The sequence below is a fragment of the Neovison vison genome, chromosome 10 (assembly GCF_020171115.1).
Source record: "Neovison vison isolate M4711 chromosome 10, ASM_NN_V1, whole genome shotgun sequence".
In the NCBI taxonomy this organism is placed as follows: Eukaryota; Metazoa; Chordata; class Mammalia; order Carnivora; family Mustelidae; genus Neogale; species Neogale vison.
Genome location: NC_058100.1, coordinates 57,528,810 through 57,548,304, shown reverse-complemented (window position 1 = coordinate 57,548,304; position 19,495 = coordinate 57,528,810). Strand labels below are relative to the sequence as shown.

The 19,495-nt window shown below is 47.6% G+C and overlaps 1 protein-coding gene across 2 annotated transcripts in view; it reads right to left on the bottom strand.

The window, feature by feature from the left end:
• The window catches only part of TNR (tenascin R), a 190,019-nt gene that overhangs the window by 133,186 nt on the left and 37,338 nt on the right, over nt 1-19,495 (bottom strand). The window contains exon 1 of one of the 2 annotated variants that reach the window (XM_044267359.1): nt 8,658-8,682. The exons of the other annotated variant lie outside the window; for it this stretch is intronic. Within the exon in view, the coding sequence (XP_044123294.1) occupies nt 8,658-8,669 (12 nt within the window). The 5' untranslated portion in view covers nt 8,670-8,682. Of the gene's footprint in view, nt 1-8,657; nt 8,683-19,495 lie in introns of those variants that run through there. 2 annotated transcript variants of the gene reach the window in all.

The window sequence follows — 19,495 nt, the reverse complement described above, 5'->3', positions numbered from 1 at the left end:
AGAAGGATCCAAGGGGTCTGCTTCACACTTACTCTGGTGCAGGCTTGCCCATGGCCTAGGCTGCCCTCTGAAACCAGCACTGACCCCCCTAAACCGGATGGCCAGAATGGCAATGTGCCCACATCCACCGGCCTTGGTCCCTTACGCGTGCCACCCTCCCCCGCCACCACCGCAACCTGATTTTTGACCTACAATTGTTGGGGTTCCAAGGTGCTTTGCAGGGGCTTAAGGCAGCTCTCACTTGGTCCCCACCTTTTCATACACCAGCCCTGCTTTACTGATCTGGACCCCAGCTCTGCAACCTTGACCTCAGTTCTGTGACTGGTCTCTTGAACTTGCTGTGTGGAAGGAGCCTTTCCACAGTTGCAATAACAAGAGAGTTTTCCTTATTTAAGCCTCTAGTTGTCACATGTGGGCATCGCACTGGTGTATCCTTTTAGTGTATCCTTTAACCCCCCAAACAACCTTGGGAATTAAACTTTGTGAACATCGTATTATAGATGCTGAAACTGAGGCTCAGAGGGGTAGTGTCTGGCTCAGGGCCACATAGCTAGGAATCAAATGCCAGTCTTTGGTTTCAAATCTCATGTTTTAGTCGTTCTTCAGCGTTGGCTTCTTTAGTGGCCCTCCACTTGCCTCTCAGAGCTCTCCGCAGCCTCAGGCAAAACCCACCCCCTCCCAATTTTAGATCTAGGGAAGCTGGTTTCCCCAGTTAGTCACTTGGCTGCTGTCTCAGCTAGACACCGTGTAGCTGGAGATCTGTATGCTACAGTCCCTGTTGTTTCGGATTTGAACCACACCCTCCGAGGGAGTGAATCCTGCCCTGAGTTTCTGCCTGGTCACTGGGTCCTGCCATCATGGCTCTGTTCACTGCTCATTCATGGCTCATCATGCCATGCTTCTATTTTCCTGGGCCAGCCAGGGTGCCGACCAACTGTCCATGTGGGGCTCGCCATCATTGATCTGCTGATGTCAGGAAACCCCGTTTCTTCCCCCAGATCTCTGATGCCCACTGTCTGTTGGAATGACCACCTGGCATTGTCTAGACACAGTGGGGAGCTCATTGGACTTGACAGGTTGCATGTCTAGCTCCTGAGGCTGTGTCTGGATGTCACCATGGCCACCTGAATAGTCCACACCCAGCAGACAAATAGCCTGTTCAGGAATCTGGGGCCCTCCTCCCATCTAGGGCTCCCCAGCCATATGCAGGCTGCAGAGCCCCACATTCAGGGTAAGGCTCAGTCCCAGAGCTCCCTGGCTCCTGCTCTCTGGGGTCTAGTTGAGTGGTGGCAGAGGTAGGAGAAATAGTCCCTAACCTCTGAATCCTCAAAACAGGGAGGCTGAGATCCCAGGGCCTGGTGGATGATGAATAGGTCTGACATATTAGATTCGACCCGTCAGGGCAACATTAAATGTGATTTATGACTTGGTTTTAATTGAGATTTTACTGAATTATTATTCGACACAGAGAGCAGACCTGGACCCATATTCTTAAGTGTCCCTGGAGTCCTGTGCTCAGAGCTGAGGGGATACGTCCTGCCCGAGCGCGATGTCCACTCTCTCCCAGCATGGGGCCAGACGCAGCCCCTTGCTCTGCCTGCCCCCCCTTCCCACCCTGGCTTTCCTGCTCTGGGCCGGAGAGGGTCAGCATTGCAAGAACAGCAAACACAGAGCAGTTTGCCTTCTGCCCCTGGTTTTCCTTAACCCTTTCAAACTCAAGTTCAGACCGCAGGTTGGCCTGGTTTGTGAGATGCAGCAACAAATCTAAGGGGTAAATGACTTAATGGAGTATTGCCATCCTAAAAGAGAACAGAATAATTTAGGCAATGCTTAACTCAGAGGAATGACATTTCTGACTTGGGATTTCAACCCACTGGGGAGATGCTTGAGGGGTCCATGGACAGGCATCCAGAAACCTCTGGAAGTTTTGGAGGGGGATGTAAAGTGACATGGTGAGTCTTGGGCCCTTAACGAACGGGGCTGGAGGTCACCACCGCCCTGCTGTGAGTGTGATCATACCGAGCGGGATAGTGTCTAAGGGCATGGTGGTGGCCAGGACAGGGAAGAGGACAAGGAGGTAGGTGGAAATTTTCCCCCCACCCCTCAGGGCTGCTCTCTGACCTACAAGTGGGAAAATTGGGCTTAAACGACATTTATTGAATTTTGAACTGCATTGGGCAAAGAAAATTACTCGTTAATATATAAAGCACTGCATTTCCCATAATGTGAATGCCAGTGAAAAATGGATTCGTGCCTGCTTCATAGAGAGAAGCTTGCCTTTAAAGTACTAACGCAAATGTGTCCTTAGGGAGAGAGGGAATGGCAAATTAGATGGAAGTTTGCAATGCGATATGGCAGCAGAGAAAGCTCCCGCTCAGCCCTGCGCCCGAGGACACGCCGAGCTGGAAAAGGAGGCTTGCAGAGTTGTAGGAGCTGCTGCGCTGGGGTGGGGAGTCTCTATCCCTAGGAACCTCGGCTGCTTGCCTTCCTTGCTGAAGACCTTCCGAGGGGGTGAGAGCTTGCCACCACTGGCCTAGTAAAGGAGGTTGCACACTATGGAGGGAAGGGCATGGGTACAGAGGTGTAGACATGGGTTTGGATCCCTCCTGGTCTGGGCTAGTTTTTTACTCTCTGAGTCTTGGCTTCCTCAGTCATACAGAGATGGAGGCAATACTTATCCGTGGAGTTCATGTGAGGTTTAACTGAGATACTACATAATAAGCTTGCAGCATGTATAGTAGCTCATTCTCTTTACCTTTAGACCTTCCTTTTTTTTTTTAAGATTTTATTTATTTATTTGACAGATCACAAGTAGGCAGAGAGGCAGGCAGAAAGAGAGAGGGGGATGCAGGCTCCCTGCTGAGCAGAAAGCCTGATGCGGGGCTCGATCTCAGGACCCTGAGATCATGACCTGAGCCGAAAGCAGAGACTTTAACCCACTGAGCCACCCAGGCACCCCTAGACCTTCCTTTAACAAAATGTGTTTGTTTATTCCACAATGTTCGAGCTTCGATCATGTACAACATGTTTCCTGACCCCATGGAGATAGGATACTGGGGTAAGTGCAGAGGAAATCATGAAAATGCAGAGGAAGAGGAATTCATCCCATCTGAGGAAGAGGGGGCAAATCTGAGAAAGTTACCCACTGTTCGTGTTAAGTATGAGTGGGAGGAGCCAAGGGAGGGCAGAGGGGAGAGAAGGAGCCCCAGTGAGAGTCTGCCTGGTGTGTTTAGAGCCAGAGCAGGAGGTGGGGTCTGGGGGCGGGAACAGATGAGGCCAAGCAGCCATCAGCAGTGAAACTAAGGAGGGTTCATGCTGAGCAGGGTGAACTTTTTCTGAGTATTTTGGGCAGTAAAAGGGAATCATGGTAGGGCTCTCACCAGGAAGGTGGCAGTGGATCTCAGAGTTTGTTGAGACTGGCCTGGGGAGGCTAGGGCAGAGCAGCTGGTTGGGAGGCTCCTGCTGGACTAGTCCAGGCGACAGTGGAAGAAGGTCAGAGTGGGGATGGGGTCGAAGAGTTGGGCAGAGCTTCAAGACAGTTTTAGATAGTGAAGTGGACAGAGAGTAAGTCTGAGGGAGGAGTCAAAATGGCCTTACTTACAAAATGGCCAACTGACAGCAAATCCAGGAAGAGGAGCATTTGATGAGGAAATGACAGAGCTCAGCTTTGGGCTTGTCACGTCTGATGGACCTACAGGGCTGCTAGCTAGGGTGGCCAGCGAGAGTGGGGCCATATAAAGAGCAGGACTGGAAATGTGTCTCTAGCTTTCTGTTAGGTGTGCTGGGGTTTCAACCATAAACAGCCATGGCCTTGGCCCTTGAATAGTTCATGGTCTTCCCAGGAGGCAGATAGAGGCCTTGCTGCCAGAAGAACACAACTCAAAGGGTGATTGATTATGTGTGTTGTTCAGAGAAGGTTCAGAGAGCAAAGGGGTTTGGAACTGGATCCTAACGGATGCCTAGAAACTCACCAAGCCAGGGCTGAGTTTGGTGCATGGGGTTTGGTGCACAGGGTTTAGTGCGTGGGGTTGTGTTTTCCTGCAGCGGGAAAGACATGCAAAGCCACAGGACATTCGAAGGCCGGGCTTCGAGAGCATTGAATGGCTTCTTGTGGCTGGACTGAGGACTGCCCTGATACCTGAAAGAGCAGGAGATTTGAGGTACTCAGAAAGCTGGCTAAGGAACTCCAGCACAGTACCCGCAGAAGTGGAGCCTTAGTGTCTCAGAAATGGGAAGACTGGGTTTGGGACACATATGGAGTGAAGAGAGACTGAGTTTGCATCTGTGGAGACAAGCTGAGGACAATTGCACTGGTCTAGGTTGGAGATGCAGAGGGTGTCTGCTCCTTTAGGGCAAGCGAGCAGGATGGAAAGGGCAAGGCAAGAACTCCTTGGAAGGAAAACATGCAGCAGCAGGCACTGGGTGGTGGGACCCCAGGCGAGAGGCAGGGATGCTTGGGAAGCTTCTCATCTGCACTGAGAGAAGGAGCAAACTGAGAAGAGGTGGGGGTGTAGAGAGTAGGTTTAGGTCTGGATATGCCACCCTTGAGGGGTTGGAGGTAACATCTGCTGGGCAGCAGGTAATGTGGATCTGGAGGCAAGGAGAGAGGTTCAGCTTTAAGAGCCACCAGTGTACATCCTTGAGAATGGATCAGATCATCCAAAGGGAATGTATAGAATGAAACAAAAAGGAAGAAAGATCAGGGGAGCACCGGCTTGCAAAGGGCCGGCCAAAGGAGGGCGGTTGGTAGAAAGAGGAGAGCCATGGTGAGGAGGACTCATAAGACAATCAGCCGAAGGAGATATCCGGGAAGTGGGAGAGAAGACACCAGTGTGCCTCCTAGTCTTACTCTGACACAGGGTGTATCTTGTGCTTTGTAACTGTTTACTCAGTTGCTTATTCATCGGCCTCTGGGTTCCTGAACTCCAGCATCCCTTCCCCCCATCACTGTTGGCTGAGAACCTGGCACAGGGCTGGCGCGGGGCTGGGCGCAAGGCGGGAACTCTATGCGCGTTTGCCAAATAATTGAATGCAGAGTCAGTGCTGCCAAACGTGGTGGGAAATCAGGTACAAGGAAGAGACGGGAGTAAGTGGATACACTAGAAACTTTGGGATTTCTGTGTGATGGTGCTGGGATGGTTGGACCCCTATGGGGCGGAAGGAAGAAGCGAGTCTGTGCTGTCAGGAACGGACAGTCTGTCGCTTTTGTTTGGCACGTCTGAACTGGGCAGTGGAGGGTGAAGAGCCGTAAACACACACCAATTAGTGAAACAGGAGAACAGTCTTATGAGGCAGGACAGACGGAAGCAAACACATCGGTGTGAGTGACGAACTCACTGATGTCCTTTCCCGTCCATCTCTGTGCTTGTAGACCCAGCTTGTACATTTCTTGGGGGTCCTTGACAGACCAGTGGTCATGTCAGGCTGTACTTGTTGGAATGATGATTTCTGCTGATGCTGACTCGCCATGATTGGGGAGCCATTATGTTGGGAAAGGCTGATATCTTGTTTTCTAGGTCTCGTTTGGGTGCTTGAATCTCTGATTTCTAATGTTGACCCCCATTGGCTTTGATGGTGAGTCAGGCCTCCCATCTGCCCTTCCAAACCAACACTGGGGGGAAGGGTCACCACGGGGGGCTGTCTTGCAGCCCGTATTTGTGCTGGGGTTCAGGGATCTCTAGCTTTGGAAGGTTACACTGAGGTACAGGTTAAGGTGGGCTTTAGGGACCAGCGGATTTGGAGCAGCGGTAGGGAAATAGCAGTGATAGGAGAGGTGACTGTTTTAAAATAAGGGGTGGTCCTTAAAGAAAGTGTTTTTCTGGCAGGATTAGCTGTTAGCACTTAAACTCCACTCACTCCGCTTGAATTGCTGTATTTCAGCAGACAGGGATCCTAGTGAGAATTGTCCAACTATCTTCAGACAAGCCCTGTCTCTACCTCAGGTTCTAGTAAACCCTAGACAAACAATTTCTTTGTACAACTTCTTCCCCAGCTTCCAAATGCTTCTTGCTTCTCTCTCCGTTCAATACTTGGCTTCTGTTGTTGCCAGTATGGTAACACACGGGCAGGCACGTGCACATGGTAAGCACCAGGAGACCCTCAAAGATATTCCCAGCCCTCATCTTGAATTAACCCTGCCCCCTTGATGCAGAAATATCTGAGGAGAAACATCACCCCACACAGACTTCTAGCTGAGCTGTCATTCCTAGGATATGGACTAAGTTAGACCCTTTCCTGGGAGAGGGAGTTTGGAAACACCATCTGGTTAACCAGCAGTGACCTGCTAGTTGTGGAGGAAGGCCAGGTGGGTGGGCGGAGGAGAGAGCCAAGGTCCATGTACCCAAAAAACTTTGGAAACAAGATTGGGTGTCTCCTGCCCCTTTGCCTGATCCTGCCCGCTCAGCCCCACTGGGTAGCCATAGTGATGTTGGAGGCATAAGGCTGAGGCACTTTACCTTTGATTCTTACTTCCCTTTTATGTGTGAACGGCTAACAGAGTGAGAAAGTACACTCTTTAATGTACAATCCAGCCGGAAAGATCAATGGCAGCTTAACATGCATTTCTGTCTAATATTCACTTTGGCAGGTCTTTGTAATAAAAATGCTGGTTTTAATGAAGTGCATTAAAATGAGAAGATTCATGGCTAGCCTGTGTGCTTTTATCACTACTGCCTCCCCTTGAACTGTCAGAGCCAAGCCGCTCCTTAGGAGGGAAGCAGAGGATTGTCATTTTAGGGATTGTGTACATGCAAATTCCCCATATCTGGAAAGATCCATTTTATTGTTGCGTATGTTTCAGTTTAATTCACTGTATTTCCATAATATGTTATCTTTCCGAAGACATGCATTTGGGAGAAAGTTGAGCTAGGAGCTAGGTGGTGGAGGGGTCGGAGGTGAGTCCTGCTATGGGCTGAATTTTGTCCCCCCAGATTTATGTGGTGAAGTTCTAACCCTCAGCATTTCACAATGTGGTGACTACATTGGGAGATAAGGTCTTTGAAGAGGTGATTAAACTAAAATGAATCTGTTGCAATGGCCCTAATTTTGTCTGACTGGTGTCCTTACAAGAAGAGGAGATTGGAGAGCACCTGGGTGGCTCAACTGGTAAAGATCTGCCTTCTGCTCAGGTCATGATCCTGGGGTTCTGAGATCAAGCCCCAGCCACATCAGGCTCCCTGCTTGGGTGGGAAGCCTGCTTCTCCCTCTCCCACTCCCCCTGCTTGTGTTCCTTCTCTCACACTCTCTCTGTCAATTGAATAAATAAATGAAATCTTCAATAAAAAAAAAAAAGAAAGAAAGAAAAAGAGGAGATCGGATGCATGGAGAGACCTCAGGAGGATGTAAGCACACAGAAAAGACCACATGAAGAAGCAGCAGGAGGATGGCCAATTGCAAGACTAGGAGAGAGGCCTCAGAAGAAAGCAACCTTGCCAGTACCTTGATCTTGGACTTCCAGCCTCCAGAACTGTAAGAAAATAGATTACTGCTATTTGAGCCACCCAGTCTGTGGTGTTTTGTTATGGCAGCTCTAGCAGACTAATCGAAGACCCAAAGCTCGAGACTGGAACAGTGGGATCTGAGCTCACTCTTTGAGAGAAGCAAGTGATCTAAGGGCACAAGAGTACAGCCCATCGCCATGTATGCCCTGGAGGCCGGTGGGGGTATCTGGAAACTTCTGGAAAATAGAGAGTGAGGGTGTTGGTATCCGTGGCAACCACTGGCTTTGGAAACCTGAAATGTCGACCCTTGTAAGAAAGACTATACTTAGAACAGGCCTCATGAGAGAATTGTGTTTGGAAGAGCTGGCAAAGAGTTTTCATAGGTAAGTAGGTAGACAGTCACTCAATCACTATTTGTTAAACGTCATTGAGTGAACTGAGAGACAGCATAGCAAAGTTGCTAGAAGCACAGGCAACAGGACCCCGACGCCACCACCTACCAGCTTCATGACCCCTTTGTGCCTCAACTTTTCCACCTGTGATGTGGGAGCCACAGGAGTACCTCCCTCACAGGCTGCTGTGAGCATAAGGTAGTGTTAGTTTTTAACACGCTTTGAGCGACGCTTGGTGCATGAGAATGTGCTGTGTTCAAGAAAGTGAGTGGCTTGGGTTCGAGGAAGTTCAGAGCAGCAGCTGCCCGTGCAAAAGCAGGGCAGAACGCCAGAGGCAGCAAGTCCTCCATGGCCCAAATCCCAAATCCTGTGTGCTGCCTCAGTGTCCCTCTGCTCCCCAGCGCTGCTGTCCCTCAGGTTCTCATTGACTCTCATCCAGACTCTCCCCAGGTCTCCCATCTGATCTCCTTGCCCTCAGCATCTTCTCCCTGATTTCTTCCACCATTCTGCCAACGTAATAGTCAAAAGGTCGTGGCATATTTCTGCCGATTACTCCACAACCTAAGGGCTTGGGGGTCAGGGCTGGGGGGTTGCTTGTGAGTTGGTTAAGAAATCGCATGAAACAATATGCTAAGTGTGGTAGGTATGCTAGCTTTTCAGTATTGGAAGGATTAAAATCAAGCTCTTCAGCACAGAAAGGGTCTTTAATAATCTGATCCTGAGTATACGTCCCTGGCTTTATTTCTATGACTCATAGTTTATGACACACAAATGCAGAATGCGTACAGTTATGGGAACACGTAGTTCTGGGTCGATGCTACCTTACCTTTGTGTGCATTCTCTGGGCCCTGGGAACACTCTTGTCCTTTTTATTCTTGATCTGATGGATTTGTGTTCACTTTCCAAAGTCCAGAAGGCCTCCCTGAGGCCTGTACAAATAGGATTCAGAGCTTCCAAATCATTCTGTTCATACCCAGGCTAAGAAAACAAAACTTGTTCGTATCCAGCTTGCTCGCTATCAATAAATAAAGAAGGAGAATCCAGAGAATCAGTAGGAATTTGAAATCATTGAAGGACTAAAACTTCAACAAGTGCTATAATAAAATGATATTTGAAGTAGCAAGCTAGCCCCAAAGGGGGCATTTTGGCCAACAGAGTAAAGAGCTCTGTGGTTACAAAAGAGAGGCACAGGAAGACCACTCTCAGCCCAGATGGCAGAATCGAAGGAGGGCCATGTTGGGTTTAGCCCACGGGCCTTAAAGCCATCACCTTTCCTGTGCAGGCTAGTCTGCCATCTCTTTCTTACTCCATTCCATCTTTGCACATCTGGGGCAACAGGCAAGAGCGCTTGGTGATACATCCCAGTGTCCCAAAGCCAAGAAGCAAGCTAGCATGTTCGCCAGTCACAGGACAGGGAGATCTCAGGAAAACCACTGTCTCTCTGAACATCCGTTTACACATCTATAAAATGGTCTGATTTATAAGATTACGCAGAGGATGAAGTAAGCAAAGAATGGCAAAAGGGCTTTTCTAACTCAGAACACTGCAGATTCAGGCTTTTCATGGGGGGCAGAACTACTCTGTAAGAGGTTTTAGTGCTCATCTCTCCACTTTGCTGCCCTGACGGGTCTTTTGAGCACCAAATGTGTAGTCCCCAGTGTCCTGCTGCTCAGTGACTTCCCAAGGCCTGCTTCCAGATTGTACCCTCTGGGCTTCTCCTCTTTGGAGGAATGGGAAACAACTCACATTCCACGCTCCCACCCCGGCTCCCCAAAGTCACACTTCCCAATCCAAGAACCCCTAGTCTACTTCAGAGCTTACCGGGAGGTAGATGAATTGTTCTGCATATATATGTGTGTGTGTATATATATGCAGAAAAATATATATTAAAAATATATATATAATTTTTTGGCAAAAGCATTACCAAGTAATCATAGCTTTGTGTGCAATCCCGTCTCTGTAAAGCAGTAGAGACATACCATCTGACAGATTACTCCAACCCCAAATGTTGGCCCTTTTGGGAATTCAAACTCTGTGGAAGCTCAGGATGAGGGTTGGGGGAACACATTTGGGACTGTTGTAAGAGCACAAGGGAGGCCCCCACCACGCAAGCCCATGGAGAAACTGCAGGACCCTATCATGAGGTTATAGCTCCTTCCCCTAACAGCATTTTAAGAAGAGGATAATGGAAGGGTGGGACTGCATGAAAAGAAAGTGCTAGAAGAATGGCTTTTATTTTGGCAAAAGATAAGTGAAAAAATCCGTAAGGATGCATGAGATGATGATCACCACAGATCATGTTTAGTTCCTGGGAAGCACAGCACCATATAGATTGGAGGTGTTATTATTATGCGTCTAATATATAGAGAGTCATTGTATATTTATTCACAGCGAAGCTCACATATGTCATTCCTACTAATAACATTTTCTTTCCTAGCTCTGGCGTAAAAGGAGATGTGCCATTTTCATATGTTCCACACATACTCAGAGGAACCTGCTTAGAATATTTTTTTGATAATGAAATTTTCTGGGTCCTAACATTCATCTCTTTGAAGGGCTCGCTTCCTAGAACCCTGTGTGGAGGTCCGTGCTTTTACCTCTCATTGCGATGCCACGTACACGTGGATTTTTGTGTCAACTGCTTATCTCGGGCATTAGCCAATTTCTTGTCTGTTTGTGTTGTTTATAAAGTGCTGGACACACACGGTGCTTCGCTGATGCGAGCGGACCCGGCTCCCTGGCCTGTGGAGCGCACCATCTAATGAAAATAGACAAGCCCAGCACACTGGAAAACATACAAAAGCAAGATGAAAGATGCTGCTGGCTGGGACTAGGGGAAAGCCAGTCGGGAATTAGAGGATCTGGAGAACAACAGGGAAGAGTTCGGAGGGAAAGGATGTTCTAAAATTGAGGCACACGGAGTCCATTCTTAGACACACACGCAGAGTTGGAAGGAACCCATAGAAGTCGTGTGTTCACCTCATCTCCCAGTATGTTATTCTCTCCCCTCCCGCCATGTCCCCCAGCCTTGACCATCCCCAATGGTGGGGACAACCATTTAAGTGCAGATCTTTGTAGAGCAAGGGTTTCTTCTCCCGCTGGCTTCCTCTGCCATTCAGGATGTTTCTGGATGGCTCACTGCTGACCTTGGCGCTGGTGGGTACTCAAAGGATGCAAATGCACTTGCATATTAGTGATCACATGGTGCAATGGAGGAATTAAATGTGCTGCACATAGGGGAGCATGTCGTTCATCCTCACATTAAAAATAAACCATTCGGGGTTATATGTAGATGCTCTCTTGGATCCTTTACTTCACAGGCAATTCTCTTTAGAGTGGATCATTGGAAATTCCCAGTTTAATTTATACACACAGCCCTACACAGCTTTGGGTGAGAAAACTTGCACCAACTTTCAATATGTATGCATACATTGTCCACATGGAGTGACATTCACACACGTGGAGGAGAAGGAGAGAAAGAAAGGGAATGACGCGGGCAGGACTTGGTTGCATGAATTTGAAAAAAAGCAAAGTGCACGGAGAGCAGAAGTGGGCTCTCAAAGTGGGCTTCTCAAAGAAGTCAGTGTGAAAACTGACTCGGGATCTGACCTGTGCAGGTCACTTAACCTCTCTGTGCTTCCGTTTCTCCAACTAGTTATGTAGTTTGTGAACATTCAATTACCTTTCTGGTGTAGCTTAAGAGGTAGGGTAGATCCAACCCTTGGATTCAACTCTGTGTCTGGGAATGAATTCTGTCTAGCCCAGCATCCTTGGGTGACCGTTATCCACCCTCCGTTAAAAGTCTACCATCTGCGTTTTCCTTCAAGCATCTGCCAGGTTGAAAGATATAAGAAAGGACGGGAGGAGATTGATACCGAGCTCAAAGTTCCCTACTGCTGTGGAAGAGGATGTCGAGGGGCTTTGTTGGTGCAAGATGATTTGGTTGCCTCCCTTTGATAGGACCTGCTCTTGCTTCACTGGGAGTGGTGCTTCAACTGTCAACATCCTCTATTAGGTTCTACTTATGACCATTGGCAATTAGGTCACTAGGGTTCATATGGTACAAATGCAGCCAGTAAAAGAAATTAGGACTTCATCTTACGGTTATAAGCTAATGGGCTCTGGGGCATATGGATTATATTAGCCTGTATACTGTGAGCATTATTTGATGCCAAGCTTCTTCTGTACATGATTTCATCTTCGCTGTAGCAGTATGAAACAATTACCCCCATTTGACAGGTGGGAAAAATTAAGGTTCATAAGAATTAAGAAGCCTGTTTAAGATTACACTCAGGTTGGGGCTCCTGCGTGGCTCAGTGGGTTAAGCCTGTGCCTTCAGCTCGGCTCATGGTTTCAGGGTCCTGAGATCAAGCCCCGCATTGGGCTCACTGCTTAGCAGGGAGCCTGCTTCCTCCTCTCTCTCCACCTGCCTCTCTGCCTACTTGTAATCTCTCTCTGTCCTGTCAAATAAATAAATAAAATCTTTTTTTTTTTTTAAGAGTACACTCAGGGAGAGCTAGGATACAAAGTCCAGATAATTTTTTCTCTACCATTGGCAAGACTTTGTTTCATGATGACTTTAGAGGGGCTGTCAAGAGGAAGTCCAACTGCCCTTCTTTGCTAGGAAGGACATGCTCTCCACCCATGGTGTAAATTTTTTGGTTTCCTTGAAAAAAATCAGGGTACCTGTTTTCCCAGCACTGGATCGGAATACATTCAGAAGGCCTCACCTGGGGTCTTCCTTTAGGTCTCCCTAAAAAGGACCCCAACCAACAAGTCAATATCCCCCAGAAAAGTCCTTCTTGCTTCAAGCCCTCTACGTTAAGGTGATTATGCTACTCATCTAGGGAGTCTCCAAGTGGGCAGCATAGTCTTTATCTTCCTCTTCTCCCTAAGAATTTTAATCCCAGTGACCCGATACCCCAAACTTGGCCCCCTGATTTCTCTAAGCTCTCCATGAGCCTGTCAGCTTCTACGGCACATAGGTCCAGCCAGGAGACTGGACTCGGCAACCAGAGTTCCTGAGGTTGGTATTCAGATTAGCCTCACATACTATTCTTGACACCACAGTAAAGTAACAGTACAACTTGACTACTCATTGATTATTGATTCGCTGAGCTCTGAGCTCTGAGCGTGAGATGCAGATTTCTAAGGATCTCATGGCATCCCTCTGATATGCTTTGTGGCTGGCTGGTTCCTTTGAAAACCCTCCCAGCTGCTGTGGGTAACTGCATTTTCCACTTACTTCTGAGCCAAGCTAATGAGGCATGCTAATTTTGGAAGATGCATAACCATCGACAAATCTACTTCAGATCTCCAGAAATAGGATTCTGGTGAGATTCTAGATAAATGTTAAAGTATTTGAGACCACCAAAAGTAGCTCTTGTCTTCATGTTCCTCTGAAGAACAAGGACCAGCCAATAGGAACAGGTGCAGAGGGAGGAGAGGTCATGATGGCCACGGGGAACGATGTGCCCTCATGTGCTCAATTCTGGCAGTCTCCTCAGAGACGTTCCCTTAGCTTCCTCATAGCAGCCCTGGGAGTGACTGGGACCCCTGGACTCCTCCCACAGGTCTCTGGACTGATCCTTGGCTCCATTCTCCAGCTGCAAGGTCAGGAGCTTGGACATGCCCCAGGGCTGTGCCCTTTGAAAGAGGTCGGTGTGAAAAATTAAGAAAGTAGCACAAACAGCTGGCCTGGAGAATGTGATAAGCAGAGAGGGGGGTGGATTTCGTTGAAACTGTGAGCAGTAGTTCGTCCACACTGCCTCCTTCAGACTCATTTTCCCTCAGTCACTAATTATACTGCCTTTTCTCTGGCCTCCTTCTTTTCTCCAGGTGATGAATGTCCCCAGTTCTTCTTTTAGCCCTTTGGGTCTCATTGCACTATCTTTTCCAGGGGCATATCTTGGACTACTTCTTAACCTTTTATTAATTCACACTTATGTGATTCTGTGTTTATTCACCTTCTTTTTGGTAGAATAAACTAATTTCTGCTAAAGTGTCAATGACTACGGGGGAGTGATATGTTAACTTAAACACGAGATTCTCTGCATTGTTGCAGTGGGTTACTGTGCCTTAACATCAAGGAGAGAGAAATTTGTAAATCCCAGGCTTTTTGTCTAGACCAGGAAGAAAATTTGAGGTTTGGGAAAGGGGAGTGGGCCATCTATCTTTGCACCCTTTGAGTCACCTTATCTTATTAGCTTGACATGTAGTAAATGCTGAATAAATGTTTATTAAAAAAAATGGATGGATGAATGAATGAGTGAACGAACACATGAATGAATATGAAAATATCTAGACAAGATTTAAGTGTGTGGCAGTACTACATCTGGACAGTAGAGGCCACTGTTAACATTTTCCAACATCTGGGCCAGTCCTAATCATTGCAGGGAAAGCCTGGGGCATGGAAAATTTTGTTATCCTAAAGGTTGATTGTGGGGATAAAATTCTGAGATGAATTTCAATGTGCTGTCTCCTCTCACTAAGCCCTTCATCAGAAGGACGGACGAGGCATAGTTCTCTCTGTTGCATGGAGAGAAGGCAGGACCTTCCCTTCCCTAGAATGACTGATGCAGTTGGGGAGTCCATTTGAGACACAGTCTTCAAAGAACGATGACAGCAAAAACCTCCCCTAATAGACTCTGCACTTGGGGGTGGCTCTGGGGTACAGGGTGGTGACTGCAGGGAGTGAACAGTGGCTGAATGTTGGTCTCTGCTTTTTGGTATAACTTTCTGATTAGAGTACTATCAGAAGGCAGTATTCTAGATAGTCTCCCGATTCAAACCTTCACCATGGTAACTCAGGTAGGAAGCAGATAGGACCCAGAACTTTTCTCTAAGAATAAGTGTAGTCTTTTGCCCAGAAAGCTCTGTCCCATGAGTCCTACTGGGAGTGGGGGTAATAGCTGTTCTGCTTGACATTCTTCCATACCAGAACCATTTGAACAGGGTCTAGGTGTTATCCCATCTGTGAGGCCTCCCTGATAGCCTGTGCCTCCCCAACCACACACCTGCCCCCGGTGTTGTCACGTTCTGAACGGTCAGTTCATTGACATTTTCTGGGTACGTCACTGAGCATTCTTCAAGGTCAGAGAGAGTTTTTCTTTTTTCTTTCTTTCTTTCTTTTTTTTTTAATCTTTAGGTGATAGAAGAATTCATGATTGAAGTTCACTAGGCTGCACCGTGATGGTCCGTATCAGCTCCTCGGACGACCAAATTCAGCTACTGTCCTATTGTTTATGTTACATGGATACAGGAAAGGGAGGGAAATGAAAACAGTACTTTCCCCACTTCGCCTTTGGCCCTCGCTATGATGACTGGAGAGGATAAAACTTTTCTTGCTGAACATAATGAAGCAGAGTTAATTTTATCCGTGTTTATTTTCGTTTCTTCACGCACAACAGGAGACCCTTAATGACCATCCAACTTGTGTCTTATTAAATTTAAAAAGATGAAACGAATTGCATGAACCATAAGCTTATATGCTACCATAGGCTAATGAGGGAAATGCTGATTAAAGTTTACTCAGCAAAGAAGAGTAACACCATGTACCCCAAGCAGAGCAAAATAAATGTACACTGAGGGGATATACTAGGAAGGGGAGTGTCTGGCCTGATACTCTACAACTATTAGTTGAACGTATGAATTAAATAACTGGCTAGGAACAATGCAATAAATGAAGATGATAAGATCCTTCTGTTCCCTTCTTCTTTTTTTTTTTTTAACGGATTCACTTAATTTTATTTATTTATTTATTTATTTTGCTTTCTACTTTTTTTTTATCAATTTATTTATTTTCAGAAAAACATTATTCATTATTTTTTTTCACCACACTCAGTGCTCCATGCAATCCGTGCCCTCTATAATACTCACCACCTGGTACCCCAACCTCCTACCCCCCCCGCCACTTCAAACCCCTCAGATTGTTTTTCAGAGTCCATAGTTTCTCATGGTTCACCTCCCCTTCCAATTTACCCAAATTCCCTTCTCCTCTCTAACGCCCCTTGTCCTCCATGCTATTTGTTATGCTCCACAAATAAGTGAAACCATTTGATAATTGACTCTCTCTGCCTGACTTATTTCACTCAGCATAATCTCTTCCAGTCCCGTCCATGTTGCTACAAAAGTTGGGTGTTCCCTTCTTAATAGATTATTGGAGTTGAACTCACTGAAACTTCTCTAACGTTCTGTGAACTGTGGAGCCATCACCAAGAGAGCCCAAATCCAAGTGTGCCATTCTCCCTAGGCTGTGTGTGCTCGCAGACCTCATCAGGTGGAGACCTCACCCGGTGGTCTTTCACAGGGAAGTGCAAAATTCTGTTTTGCACATCAAAACTTGTTTTGTCTCATATGGAAGGAGAAATTGACTAGTTGTTCCAAACTGAGCTAGCTGGTGTCTGCAAATTAATTCACTGGGCACTCATTTTAAGTCAGCTCCCCAAGGATTTATTAAATACTGTGTGTAAGCAAGGAGTTATGCCCAGTGCTGGTGGCAAACAGACAAATGAACAGGCTACCATCCCTGCCTTCGAAGTCCTCCCCATCTACTGGGGTGATAGACAAATCAAGAGATGAGTAAGATGTCCTGTGTGGTAACTGCTATGACGCAGATGCGGTAGGGGCCTAGAGGAGGGGACACCTGACCACACCTGCTCAGAGTGAGGGAGTGGAGGGAAAGGGCTCCTTGAGAGGAGGTGGAACGTGGGCTGAGTCTGGGATGAGTTCAGAGATTATGTCCAGGGCTTTGGGACAATAGAATGGGGGCAGATACAGCAAAGAGGGCTTTCCCTGTAAAACAGTGGAGGCCTCTGCCTGCACCTGTAAGAGGAGGAGCGGCAAGAACACAATGGGAGGACGGTGGAAGGGGTAAGAAGATGGGCAAAGGGTAAACACAGGCCGGCTAAAGGAGGGAGGGCCTGGATGCTAAGAGTTTAGGTTTGACCTTGAAAGGAACAGTGAGCCACTGAAGGGCTTCCTAATGGCTAGAAGAGGGGGTGGCTACTGGGTTTGATCCTCTGCCATCAGTTAACAGATGAGTTGTCAGGATGCTGGATTTTGGAGGGGAAAAAGCCAGACCCCAGAGGCAGCTGAAGGTAGGGGACTGGCAACCACGAGATTGGCCTTCCAGTTCGGGCTCTGTCCCTGAGCTCCTCTGAGGCTGGAGAGTTCTTGGTGGCTCACCTTTGTGCCTGCAGACACCCTGCCTGCTACCATCAGCTATAGGGGCATCTTCTACAGGTCCCACAGCCTGTACACCCCCCTGACTCTCATCTCATGGTGCTGTCCTTGCCAGTTTCCTTGTCCATGGGCCCCCACTGGACCACGAGCTCCCAAAGGACAAGGGCCTTTTTGCCTTGTTCAACATGACATCCCTGGTATGTAGCACAGGGCAGGACATGTGGAGGGTGCCCAACAAATTTTCTTTCAATGACTAAAGAAGGGAATACATGGACAGAAGGATGGATGGAAGGTCACTTAACCTCTCTGAGCCTCCTCTTCCTCTCTTCCCCGTGCTCCCACTGTCTCCTCTCTCCCTTGCTAGACTCCTGCTTCTATGTTGTGTTCCAGTTCTTTGCTTTCCCCCTGGCTTTCCTGTTACAAGCATTCCCTCCCCTCACCTCTGCATTCTCTCCCTCTGCGGGCCACACGCCTTTGCCCTTTCCTTGCGTCCTGGTTCTCCCGTTGCCTCCCCCCTGCTTCTTCCCATGTGGTCCTCCTTTCCTTCCCCGATTGCTTTTGTCCTCATGAAATTTCTACTAACCTAATTTCCTGCTTGGCTTTTGCTCCTGGCACTTGGTTCTAACTGACCTCCAGACTCTTCTCTCCATTTACTCTGAACGGAACAAATTGGCAATGATAATAACACAGATGCTATTTCAGCAAAGAAAGGAATAAAGAAGTAGAAGATGTCTTTGAAGGGACCAGCAGGTCAGCTGTGGAAGGAAGGACAGACACCGCGGAGATCATCACTGAGAGTACTCTGTCCTTCCACAGAGCTTTGGAGGATTTACAAGCATATCATGAGCATCTGGAACAGTTCCTTCCAGAAAATAATATATCAGAAGGCAGAAAAATAATTATGTTTCCCTCAATGATCCCAGCAAAGATGTTTGCTCTTCTAAAGGACCTCAAGGCACTCATAAAACTGGAAAAACTGAGTTAAGTGCTTTTTATTAAACCATTAAGAGATTTTATTCAGCTAAGACAAATGTCTTCACTGAAGGATACAGAGTTTGATAGTATGGAGATACCCAGATGAAAACTTATCTGAATAAATGAGAATGATGCATTTGGCATTTAGGCCTCCAAGTGTCTGATTCCCTCCTTCAGCCCTAATCTGCCAACCGAAGAATATTCTTGAGTGCTTGGCTCACTGAGTCTGGAGAAGGGATGGAGAGCAAGCCTGTGAGGTCTTAGCAGCACTGGAAGTTTTCCGAAGCATAAAGGATTTTGTGGACTAAGATGGAAGGAACAAGGAATCTGTTTTCTTTCCTCACTGGCTGGGGACCCCCAGCTCTCCCTGGCCTTGTCTGTTTCAGGGGCCTCAGGGAGGCTGGGCAATGTTCTGGGAACCGGGACTTTGGCACGGAGGAAGGGCAGTCAGGAATGGGAGATCCCCCTCCAACTTCAGAGCCCTCAAATCTCTGGCTGGCTATGAAATACACAAAAGGTGTGTTCTCAGAAAAGACACATTTAAAACTTTCCATTCCCTGCCTTCCCATAACACCTGCTGGATCCGTGATCATCCTAGAGCAGATTCTTCTGGGGACTTCGAAGCTCTTTCCTTTCCTCTTTCCCCACTTTTCCAAGATGGAACAAGAACCAGCTACAAGAATCTTGTGCACCAAGGGATTTAGTATAATAATGTTTATTTATAAGGAATAAAATTGAGCTAGGCACAGTGAGCTTGCAATGGCTCAGACTTAATAATAGTAATAGCTAACATTAATTGGCTATTTACCATGTGCCGGGCACCACACCAAGCATTTTATATAAAATTTCTCATTTCATCCTCACAACAGTTGTATAAAGAGGAAACGTGCTGTCATCACCATCGTAGGGGCTTTAACCTACCCAAGGTCACTCTAAGGCGCCCTTGTTTGATGATCTTCCCAGCATCCTTTTCCTTGGGGAATGGACTGCCTTCCTTTTGGGGACAGCTCTTCCCCCTTTCCTCCATCCTACCCACATAGCTACTGTGGGAATGGCCCTGGATTTTTGTGACTTGCCCCAGCCGATGGTGGCCACCCCAGGGCATTTTTGAATCCTGGAAGAGAGAGCAAGCTCAGTCTGAAGCCCTACCCTGATACCTGGAGTCTGATACTGGCCACATTTTCTGGCATGTGACTCAGCAGGAGGAAAGTCGAAAGAATGACACAGGCCAGAGCATACTGGAGGCCTTGAAGCTCCCAATTAGTTACTCCTGAGGTCCAAGTCCTTCTCCCGGCCTCCACCAGCCACTCCAGGGCTTTCACGATGAAGATTCTCCTTTGCTTTAGTTCCTTAAATGGGTCTCAGGAAAGCAAGTGCCCTGTAGCAGATATGTGCCGGGCTTTGGAGCCAGACAGCCTAAGCCTAATCCGGACTCCACTAGCCCATGCTTTTGTGCTCTCAAGCAGGTCACTCCCTGCCTTGTGCCCCAAGTTCATCTCAACAATG